This window comes from Ascaphus truei, chromosome 18 (assembly GCF_040206685.1).
Source record: "Ascaphus truei isolate aAscTru1 chromosome 18, aAscTru1.hap1, whole genome shotgun sequence".
Taxonomy (NCBI): Eukaryota; Metazoa; Chordata; class Amphibia; order Anura; family Ascaphidae; genus Ascaphus; species Ascaphus truei.
In genome coordinates, this window is record NC_134500.1 from 36,885,818 (window position 1) to 36,897,872 (window position 12,055).

The 12,055-nt window shown below is 42.6% G+C and overlaps 1 protein-coding gene across 8 annotated transcripts in view; it reads right to left on the reverse strand.

The window, feature by feature from the left end:
- Positions 1–12,055, reverse strand: part of LOC142469161 (uncharacterized) — a 170,564-nt gene that overhangs the window by 13,560 nt on the left and 144,949 nt on the right. For all 8 annotated transcript variants that reach the window (XM_075576110.1, XM_075576111.1, XM_075576113.1 and 5 more), the window contains 2 exons: positions 400–603; positions 81–204 (listed from right to left, as the gene is read on the reverse strand). In XM_075576110.1, coding sequence (XP_075432225.1) covers positions 81–204; positions 400–603 — 328 coding nt within the window. The remainder of the gene's footprint in view (positions 1–80; positions 205–399; positions 604–12,055) is intronic.

Consider the following 12,055-nt stretch of genomic DNA (forward strand, 5'->3'; position numbering starts at 1 on the left):
CAAGTGTGGCTTGAGCTCCTGTTTGCTGTATGGAAATATGTCTGACATCTCTATTAGAATAACAGAAAAACTCCTATTACCTGGTGAGTTGAAAGTCTGGTGATTCTCCATCATGACGTCCTCGTAAAGCTCCTTGTGTTCTCCTAAATACTCCCACTCCTCCATGGAGAAATAGACAGCAACATCATCACACTTTAAAGGTACCTGAAACACAGAGATCCACCTAGTTAATATCCAAAAATAACAATTGGTCCTGTAAGTATCTTTTGCATATGGAAAGACAGGTGAGCATGGCAGAGAGAAAAATACAGACACTGTACATTGAACAAAGGTTTCTCAACAACAGGCTGAAAGAAGAGATACAGTTGGTAACATCTAACACTGTCCAACAGCTCTAACCTCTCCAGTCAGCAGGTTAATGATCTTGTTGGTGTGTTCCAGGATCTTCTCAGTCATCAGCTTCTTGTCACTGTTTCTCTCATGTACCGGTGAGTTAGTTGAATGATCCATGATGGGTCTCAGGGTTCTGCTGAATTCTTCTGGTGTACAGGGACTGCTGCTGTCTGTGACATGCTCACCGTGCTTCTTCACAAGAATATAATCCTACATAATGAGACAGTATTAAATATCAGTGTGCAGAGCAAGAGACAAACATTAATATGTCTCATGTTCCTGCAGATTTGTTCATTGCAGTGAGAGGTCAAATCTCTTGTTAACAGCACTATACTCAAGTAATCTCTTCAGTAGCCTCCTCACCAATTCTATCTATTATATCACTGCCAAGTGTACCAAACCCACTGACCCACTGTGCCTATATGAGCACAAAGATCATGGATTGGACAAACACCACATTAAGAATGATATGTAATCATTACAGGACTTGTGACATTCTGAGGATATTATTCATTTTATTATTAACGTTTACTTATAAGGCGCCAACATATTCCCAGCGTGGTACAATGGTGGAATCGATTGATATAAATTACATAAACAGAATGACGTATCAAATAAGAACAAACAAGCGCAGGTAAAGATACAAAAGGTGACGAGGGTCATGCTTCGGAGAGCTTACAATGTATAGGGAATAATGGGCAATGTTGTAACAAAAGGAAAAGTGGTTGCACACAGAGGGACTGAGTGTTAGGGAGAGTAGAGAAGGCCGGAAGCAGCATTTGTGTTAAACCATCCATTTTGTCTTCACTGGCCAGCTAAAATCATGTTGTCAGCTTTTTGCTGAAATATATTTTCTCATGTAAGTCAGCTTTTTGCTGAGATACATTTTCTTATGCTGTCAGCTTCCCACAGGCGGTGAGTACATATGAGATTTTTTCTGTCTCACCCCTCTGGGAATTCAGTACCTAAATTAGTGGAATTCACGCAGGTGGTGAGTATATGTAATCTTTTTTATATTGTCTCACCCCCTCTGGGAATTTGCTACCTAAATTGTGACTGTGGATTGGGTTTAAGTCCCTTGACACAATTGTGCTGGTTTGAGTCCAGATAATTTTGTGACAAGGTTATGTTGGTATTAAGTCCAGATAATTTTGTGCACGACTGGACTGTCATCTCTGATCTGGGTGAACGACCATTGTATATTGTATAAAGCATAAGAATTTTATTTGTCATAATTAAGCTGTTTTTCTATAAGTTACTATTGGACTCTGGAGGTAAGCCAGAGGTTATTAAGTATAAGACTAAAAAACAAATTGTCTTTTGTATGTAAAAAACCTGGTGCCTCTATCAGAGTTAGAATCAGGGACAAGGAACTGCTGCTTCATCCGTGGGGGGCTCAGAGTGTAAGTCCCTGTGAAAAAACACGTCACCTCATGCAAAAAGTTTGTTTGAAACCCTGATGATTTTTTTCCTGAATGATTTCTTGTGTGAAAGATACTGTGGGTCATGCTGATTATTATGGGTATAGGTCGCCATCCATGAATTTGCAGGCATTTATAAAAATACGAATATTATTTGCTCATGATGAAATCTAATTTTTTAAAAGGTTTTAAAAGGTGTACACCAATTATAGAAGTAGACCACAACAGAAAGGAACGGGCATATATTCAGCGCTGTCCCTGGTGATAGTTTGAAAGGTTTATTCGTCCTGGCCAGGCAAGTGGGTCTTTAAACCGGAGATATTCTTTTCCATTTGCTCTATTCCTATCTCAAAGAGAGAGGCTCTGCCTCTCTCCTCCAGTTTAAAGAATTCACAGAATTCACATTCCAGAAATGAAAATTAACTAGCTCTGTGCTTAAGCAGTTTATTTCTGAGAACAAGGTAATTTAGAAATGTTTTCTCGTTTGTTTGTCATTTCTGTGAAATAGGTTGGCTGTGTATGAGAGACGTTTTTGTATTGTGTGTCCTGTATTGTGTGTAACCAGTAAGAAAACACATTACAATTTTATTGTTATAGGATTAGGATCTGTTTGGGAATGTTTTTGTTTAAAAATGCTGGTAAAAAAAGCTCACAAGCACTGTTTGAAAGAAATAATTAAATATATATATATATTGTGACAAACGGCTTACTCCGGGGCTCCGTCGTTTGTCCGGGACTGTTTAGAACACGGTCTTTTAGGGTAGGTTAAATGATGAGGCGTCACGTACTGTTCCTTTAAACAGGCTATGCCTGGTTTATTCAGTCCCAGGCACTGAGACTGCCACAGTGCATACAACAGAAAACAGATCAAAACAAAAGCTGCTCACCTGAGCGATAACTTAACTTAGATATCCCTGACTCAGGGTTGGAAGTGGCTTTTCCACTTCCAACATCAAAACACGGTACTTTTGCAGTCTTACACAAATGAACAGAAAGATTGAACCTGTTTGGGGAAGAGGCTTCTCCCCTCTGTAGTTCAGCAGCCTTCCAGCCTCCTGGCTCTGGTGGGGAGAGCAGAGCAAACAGGAAATCAGTCTTTCATACCTGATTCCTAATTAGCATGACAGGTGACAGAAATCAGGCAGCAGACAAACTCTGGTCTGGATCTCTCATCCCTCAGTTCCAGCGCTTGCCAAACTGTGGGATGGAGTGTATGTATTATAAGGCTGCACTCCCAGGCCAAACAGGATAGAAACTGTCTAGTATCCTGGGAGCCCTATATATGGAATTTATTACCTTCCCCTGGTTTCTGTCACATATCCTCCCCCCCAGCTCAGACCTCGAGGGATGAGCGACCATGGATATTAGGGAGTGCATCCTTGACAACCCGTCAGCATTGCCATGTTTGTGCCCTGACCTGTGTTCCACAGAAAATTTAAAGGGTTGTAGGCTTAGGAACCACCTGGTCACTCTAGCATTCTTTTCCCTGTTTTGACACATCCAGGTAAGGGGTGCATGATCTGTGACCAACCGGAATTTTCTCCCCAACAGGTAGTATTTGAGCGTCTCTACAGCCCACTTTATTGCGAGACACTCTTTCTCTACTATGGAGTAATTTTTCTCCTGGGGATTTAGTTTCCTACTTAAATAAAGGATGGGGTGCTCCTCACCTTGAGACTCCTGGGAGAGTACCGCCCCCAGCCCTACCTCAGATGCGTCGGTTTGGACTACGAACTCTTTGGAGAAGTCAGGTGTGACCAACACTGGTTGGGCACAGAGAGCTTCTTTCAGGCTTCTAAAGGCCTGTTCGGTTTCGGGGGACCACTTTACCATTAGCGGTCCTCTTGCTTTTGTGAGGTCAGTTAGTGGGGTTGCCTTAGTTGCAAAATTGGGAATAAACCTTCTATAGTACCCAATTAACCCCAAAAAGGTCCTTACTTGTTTTTTTGTAACTGGCCTTGGCCAATTTTGTATCGCCTCCACTTTGAGTGTTTGGGGTTTGAGTAAACCTCTGCCAATAGAATATCCCAGATACTTGGCCTCCTCCAGACCAATAGTGCATTTAGCGGGGTTAGCAGTTAGTCCAGCAGACCGGACTGCGTCAAGCACAGCTTGGACCTTTGGAAGGTGGGATTGCCAATCTTCACTATGGATTACCACATCATCCAGGTAGGCGGCAGCATACCGAGCATGTGGTTTTAAAATTTTATCCATCATTCTTTGGAATGTGGCGGGAGCTCCATGTAAGCCAAAAGGCAACACCTTATACTGAAAGAGGCCGTCTGGGGTTGAGAAGGCTGTCTTTTCTTTTGCCCTTTCTGTGAGGGGAACCTGCCAGTACCCTTTTGTTAGGTCTAGGGTTGTGAGATATCGGGCTTTGCCCAGTCTCTCTACAAGTTCATCTACCCTGGGCATAGGATAAGTATCAAATTTTGACACCGCGTTTAGTTTCCGGTAGTCATTACAAAACCTTGTTGTACCATCTGGCTTTGGGACTAAGACTATAGGGCTGTTCCACCCACTTTGGGATTCCTCAATTACACCTAGTTTTAGCATTTTTTTAACCTCTAAACTTATAGCCTTTCTTTTGGCCTCTGGGATTCGGTACGGTTTAAGGTTAACTCGGACCCCCGGTTCAGAGACTAGGTCATGTTCAATTACGCTAGTTCTACCTGGCCGTATAGAGAAGATTTCTTTGTTTCTTTTCACTAAATTCTGAACCTCTCGTTTCTGATGAACAGACAGGGTTTCAGCTATGCTAACCTCTGGGTCAGTTTCTTGATTCTCTGACGGACCTGGGGGTACTAGGGTTAACAAGACTTCTCTATCTTTCCAGGGCTTGAGTAGGTTTATATGGTAAATTTGCTCAGGTTTCCTCCTACCTGGCTGTCTTACCTTATAATTTACTTCTCCCACTCTTTCCAAGACCTCATATGGCCCATGCCATTTAGCAAGGAATTTACTCTCCACGGTGGGAACCAGAACTAGTACCCTATCACCTGGAGAAAAAATTCTGACCCTAGCACCCTTATTATATGTATTCCTCTGTGCTTCTTGAGCTTTCTCCATGTGTTCCCTCACTATGGGTAGGACTGCAGCAATGCGGTCCTGCATCTGGGCAACATGCTCTATTACACTTCTGTAAGGGGTAACCTCGTGTTCCCAAGTCTCTTTGGCTATATCCAGTAAGCCCCTTGGGTGTCGGCCATACAATAGTTCAAACGGGGAGAAGCCAGTGGATGATTGGGGAACTTCCCTAATGGCAAATAACAGGTACGGTAACAAACAATCCCAGTTTTTCCCATCTTTATCAACCGCCCGCCGTAACATGCTCTTTAAGGTTTTATTGAACCTTTCCACTAAACCATCTGTTTGTGGATGATAGACTGAGGTTCTGAGATGCTTGATTTTTAGGAGTTTACATAGCTCTTTCGTTACTTGGGACATAAATGGTGTTCCCTGGTCAGATAGAATCTCTTTAGGAATCCCGACCCGGGAAAACAGAACTACTAACTCTTTTGCTATGTTTTTAGCTGAGGTGCTACGTAGGGGAACTGCCTCCGGATATCGGGTGGCATAATCTAATATTACCAATATATGCTGATGTCCCCTAGCAGACTTTATTAGGGGTCCTACTAGATCCATAGCAATCCGGTCAAATGGTACCTCTATTATGGGAAGGGGTACCAATGGGCTGCGGTACGCCTTGAACGGGGCGGTGATCTGACATTCTGGGCATGAGGAACAATAATTCGTAATTTCTGCCAGAACCCCAGGCCAATAGAATCTTCGGAGAACCTTTTCTTTTGTCTTTTCCACCCCTAGGTGTCCCCCCAATGGATGACTATGTGCGAGGTGTAATACTACGTTACGGAATGTCCGTGGTACCAACAATTGTTTAGTTGTAACTGATTTCCTTTTATCAACCCGATATACTAGGTCGTTCTCTACCTCGAAGTAGGGGTAAGCAAGTGACCTATCTGGTTGGCCAGGAGTACTATTCTGGTCCCGTATATTTCCCCTTGCTACCGCTAATGTGGGGTCCTCCCACTGGGCCTTCTTAAAACTCCCAGGACTGACCTCTAGGTCAGCGAGGGTCTTATCCGGTTCTGGGGTGGTAAGTGTCTGCTCAACATCTTGATTTGGGGTATTCCCTACCAAAGTAGTGATGGGGAAGGGAATTTTACAGCACTCCTCCTTTTCCCCCTTCTTATTTGGGCCCTCGTCAACCTCCATTTCTGAAAAAGGGAAAGGATTTGTTTCTTCTAATACTTCGTTATGGTCCGCTATTGAACTCTGGGCGCTATTCTGAGCGGGGGACCACATTTTTAGAAAATGGGGAAAGTCGGTCCCTATTAACACATCATGTGCCAGTTTGGGTACAATACCCACCTTGAAATCTAAAGAACCAAACTCTGTTTCAAAAAAAACATCAACAGTGGAATATTCATGATTATCCCCATGTACACTGGCGACACACTTTATTCGAGCTCGGCTAGTCCCACGAATTCGGGTATACCCGGGTGTATTGAGGTTTGTGACTGTTTTCTGCCCGAGTGCATTGAGGTATTTTCCAAGCAGGGATTGAAGCATTTTATTCCCGCTGGCTGCAATACTGCACAGTATATATATATATACTGCATTACAATTCATGAATTTATGCCATCTGGTAGACACGCGAAGCATTGCAGCCTATTAAATCCTAATCATTATCATTTAACAGATCAGCCGCCCATCAGCCAGGCATGAACCCAGGCTGGGAAGGCAAATGCAACGGGGCTTGTCAGAGGTGAGGGGCGGCGCATTCCAGGTATCTGCCAGGTACATACCGGGTATTTGCTCGAATAAAGTGTGTCGGTGCAGTATACAACAAATTGCCACTCTTTGTGAACTGTTTCCCTGTTTCTTCTTAATGGGCAAGAGGTATTCGGACACTAGTGTGACCATGCTCCCAGAGTCAAGAAGTGCCCGAACCCTCTTACCATTAACCTTTACAAATGCCCACAGATGGTTATTCAAGGGGTCCTCTGGGCTAGGGCCCATACATTGGGACAACAGCGAATAAGGTTCCACGCTGTTGCATTGCATGGGCTCATCATTTAGTGGGCAGATTTTTGCTGTGTGGCCCCTCTCATGACAATTTACACATTTAGGTACATAGTTTGTGTCCCACTTAGAGCCTTTTCCCGGCTCCCCATGTTGCCTATTGCCCTTAGTGTGCGAACCACTGTTGCTGATGCTGCGTGAAGGTGGTCGCCGCTCTTCAGCGCCCCTTAACCCCGGTACCCTTTTACCGTCTCTGGAAGAGTCCTGGAACCTCGGGTAGTGGGGTTGCTCCACGACTGTGGGTTGCGGGTGCTCTTCTGCTGCATTGTACCTTTCTACGAGGGCCACAAGCTCATCCGCATTGTGGGGGTCACTCCGACTGACCCAACGGCGTAAGGCAGAGGGAAGTTTCCTCAAGAACTGGTCCATGACCAACCGTTCCACGATGTGGCTGGCTGAGTTGATCTCGGGTTGTAGCCACTTCCGGGCGAGGTGGATGAGGTCATACATCTGGCTTCGGGTGGCTTTATCCATTGTGAAGGACCATGCGTGAAACCTTTGGGCGCGAACAGCTAACTGAAGAATAGAGCAACGCGTTTCGTCCGGAACTGGACTTCCTCAGGCTCAATCTTTCTCCAGTTCCGGACGAAACGCGTTGCTCTATTCTTCAGTTGGGACATTTTTTAGCTTATTTTAGAGGAGGCAGAGGTGCAGTCGTAGCTCCCCATCCGGACGCGGAAGGAGAGACTCCCTACCACTATATACCTTACTACTCCCCTAGCTTTTTATCATTTTAGAAGCCTTTGGTTTCTTTTTTCTTGTTTTTATATCCATGTTTTTATTAAAATAAAGTTTTACCCTGCAGACCATAGTGTCATTTCATCTGTGTCCACCCCATCTTCAGCTTTAGGGGTGCATAAAGAACAGGAACAAAAGTGTCAAGAAACCACTAGGAGTGTGTACTCACACTGGCTCGTGTGAGTATTGTGTTATATCTTATTGTTCCCCCCTTCATCACCACCTATAACCAATTGAAAGTTATCCCTAACGGGCAACAACAAGATACCAAGATAAGAGAAGGCTCACATTAGCCCGTGTGAGTGCATGATCGTACCATTATATCTTAATGGTCTACCACTATACCATCCTTCCCCATATTGCCGCCTCTATATATATGTGAGTTAACCTTACCCTCTTTTTGTTTACATGAGAGGAAATCCCCCTGGCGGGGCACATCGAATGAACGAGGAAAGCTGAATATACACCAAGAAGAAGAAGTACAAATCGTAGAAGATCACATCATTCCAAGGTGACGGGAAACCCAAAGAAACCCTGATGCGACTGAACTTACACAAGGCCGTGTAAGTTATATATTCTTTTACCTTTCCACCCACACATACACACCATTGTATGTATACATATTGAGTTTGGTATCCGCCCCGTGAACTATCACCTTTACAGCTGTGTAAACTGCTCTATCTATAACGATTACTAGTCACAATACACTGCCCGTTTCCTATAACTGTGCTCCCCCATTCTTTTTTGTATTCATTGCCAACAAGGATCCTGGATAGATGCTGCTGGGGTTTCGAGACACAGAAGGACATCAAACGAATACCATTATCAGGCAGTATCACCCCCCCCCCCCCTTCTTTTGACATCTCTATATTTGTATCAAGCCACAGAGAGATAGCGCCCGGGTACCTTTTCCAACAAACTTGCAGTACGGTTGTGACAACTCTAATACAGAGTGCTTTTCCTGGTAATGTACAGGTGAATAAAAGCTTCAATCAGACTTAGAACTTTGCAACTAATATTGACAGATTTACTATAAATCATTCTTCCTGTTATTACACAGGTTATTAAGAATTTATATTAGCGTTAGGGACCCCTGAATTGTGGTCTGACGTGCAGTTGGCTCAGGGGCTTACAACAATTTTGGCCAAAAATGTCAAACTAAAAGACCATTTTACTTAATAGATATTTATACATATATATTTAGGCACTGTACCGTGTATGAGTTTCACTGGATGTGCTAAAACTGAGCTCTGTCTGTGTTTTATGTTCTGTCTCTGGTTTTAAATATATATTGCCATGCTCAGTAGCACTCTTCTGTGACACTCATATGCTTATATATATGTTGTGGTTATTTTGGGGGTTCAATAGGAGCTTGTTAGGTGTCCAGTATGTTTTACAATTGTTGTTCAGCTAGTCTTGGCTGATTGGAGGGTGGCAACCTCCTACCTAATTGAAGCTCACCCCCTCCCACATTTAAATGGTTAAGGGCTCACTCCATAGCATCTTCCACTCAGGGGAACTTGCTTGCTTGCAGTACGGTTGTGACAACTCTAATACAGACTGCTTTTCCTGGTAATGTACAGGTGAATAAAAGCTTCAATCAGACTTAGAACTTTGCAACTAATATTGACAGATTTACTATAAATCATTCTTCCTGTTATTACACAGGTTATTAAGAATTTATATTAGCGTTAGGGACCCCTGAATTGTGGTCTGCCGTGCAGTTCGCTCAGGGGCTTACAACAATTTTGGCCAAAAATGTCAAACTAAAAGACCATTTTACTTAATAGATATTTATACATATATATTTAGGCACTGTACCGTGTATGAGTTTCACTGGATGTGCTAAAACTGAGCTCTGTCTGTGTTTTATGTTCTGTCTCTGGTTTTAAATACTACTTATACTTCCTCCTAAACCTGGCCCTACTACCTCCTTCCACATCACTGTTGGAAATACGATCATTCACCCAGTAGCCCAAGCACGCTGCCTAGGGGTCACACTCGATTCCTCTCTCACATTCAAAATGTTTCTAAAACTTGTCGCTTTTTCCTCCGCAATATCACAAAGATACGCCCTTTTCCTCTGTTACTCGACTGCTAAAACTCTGACTCAGGCCTTCATTCTCTCCCGTCTCGATTACTGCAACCTCCTCCTGGACAGCCTCCCTGCCTCTCACCTGTCTCCCCTACAACCTATCCTAAACGCTGCTGCCAGAATCACTCTACTCTTTCCTAAATCTGTCTCTGCGTCTCCCCTCCTGAAATCCCTCTCCTGGCTTCCGATCAAATCCCGCATCTCATACTCCATTCTCCTCCTCACTTTTAAAGCTTTACACTCTTCTGCCCCTCCTTACATCTCAGCCCTAATTTCTCGCTATGCACCATCCCGACTCTTGCGTTCTTCTCAAGGATTTCTTCTTTCTACCCCCTTTGTATCTAAAGCCCTCTCCCGCCTTAAACCTTTCACACTTTCTGCCCCGCACCTCTGGAATGCCCTTCCCCTCAATACCCGACTAGCACCTTCTCTATTCACCTTTAAGACCCACCTTAAGACACATTTGCTTAAAGAAGCAAATGAATAGCACTGTGGATCAGCCTGGACACATAATACATAAAGCTTGACCCCCTGCAGATACACTTACTAGAATTCCCTCCTACTGTCTCTATACATTCCCTTACCTACCAATTAGATTGTAAGCTCCTCGGAGCAGGGACTCCTCTTCCTTAATGTTACTCTTACAGTGTGTCTGAAGCACTTATTCCCATGACCTGTTATTTATATTATTTGTTATTTATATGATTACAACATGTATTACTACTGTGAAGCGCTATGTATATTTATGGCGCTATATAAATAAAGACATACAACACAATACAATACAACTGTCGCAAGTGTGAAGAGATTGATTAATGGAGAGAAGTAGGTTTGTTTCGCTTGAGAGAGGACAGAGTTGAAACAGGACAGTATAAATTTGTAGTGAAGGAAGTTTGCGGGAATATGAGATTTCTTTCAGAAGGCATTCAGAAGATTGAGTGGAAGAATGTAGCATGCTCCTGTTGGATAGATTTTGTGTTTATAAAGTAATTTGACCTATTGGTATAAAAGTCCAGTTATTTTATTTTTAAGAGGCCATAAAAAATGTAGTTTTTAGGGCTGTGGAGAAAGCTTAATTTTAACATTAAACTAATGTTCTAATCCAGCAATTAATATGTAGAAGACGGCGAAACCCGTTATCTGCCATCTGTACCACTCAAGGTTTTTGGCGAAACGCCCAGAAGCTCGTTGGCTTTTAGACTGAAAAAAAAAAAAAAAAAAAAAGCTTTGAGAATTATTTTTTCGTTAAATTAGTTAATGCTGAGTGTCTTTAAACATATAAAGCTGGCTGTGTGCTCGGCACTTCGCAAAAAATTTATACTACAAGAAATTAGTGTGGAGTCTTATGCAAAATCATTTGCCTATTTTAAAAGGAAATCTCCCGGTCAAGATTTCAGAGTTTTTCTTATATTTACAGGTTCCCTATTGCTAATGCCACAGATATTAAAAGACCCACTACAGGCTTTTCCTTTTACCACAACCAGTAAATATTTTAGTAGTCGCTACACATACAAATCTATTTTCCAGTTTAATTTTGCTATATATCAAGCAACCAACACTGTAGCACTACTGTTTTCATAACAATATTTATATCTTTGTTCATATGATATATAGATAAGATATGAACAAAAGAGGGGAGATATATAGGTTAGGGAATTACTTTTTGAGATCCCTATAGAGGATAGCAGGTTCAGAATTTATTTAAAGCAATGTTAATTCCAAAGGCTTTTGTAATAATAAAGGTTGCTGCCCATACTAACAGGGCTGACAGGCTCTCATTAGGAAATACCTTTGCAGACGTTACAGCAAAGCAAGCAGTAAATATGTTGAGGGATATATCATATCTGCCAACATTATAACTTTTAACCATTTATTTTTTCGCAGTAGTTATTGTCAAAATCACTGTGTAATCTAGAATGTTTTGCCATGAAGTAGTGAGTTGGCAGTCACCTCTCATTTTTGGGTGTGTCCTGAACATAGAGTTAAAGGACAGGTGATGCATGGTTGCAAGTGCAGTTGCATAAGTGAGCAGGGTATACATTATATACAAGGCGTTCATATTTTTAGCAGAATAGTTACAGTGGAGTGTTTGAGGTGAAAGCCAGATTGGAATTGGCTAGGGAAATTTGTCTTAACATAGATTACATTAATTGGGAGTGAACACATTTTTGTCCATGACTTTGAATATTTGTATGGAACTTACAGAGATAGAAGGTGAGGGAATAAGTGCTGTAGATGGCAGTGCGTGGCTACAATGGGTGGTAGGAGTGACTGTGGGTGTGGGACAATAGCCATGAGTGCA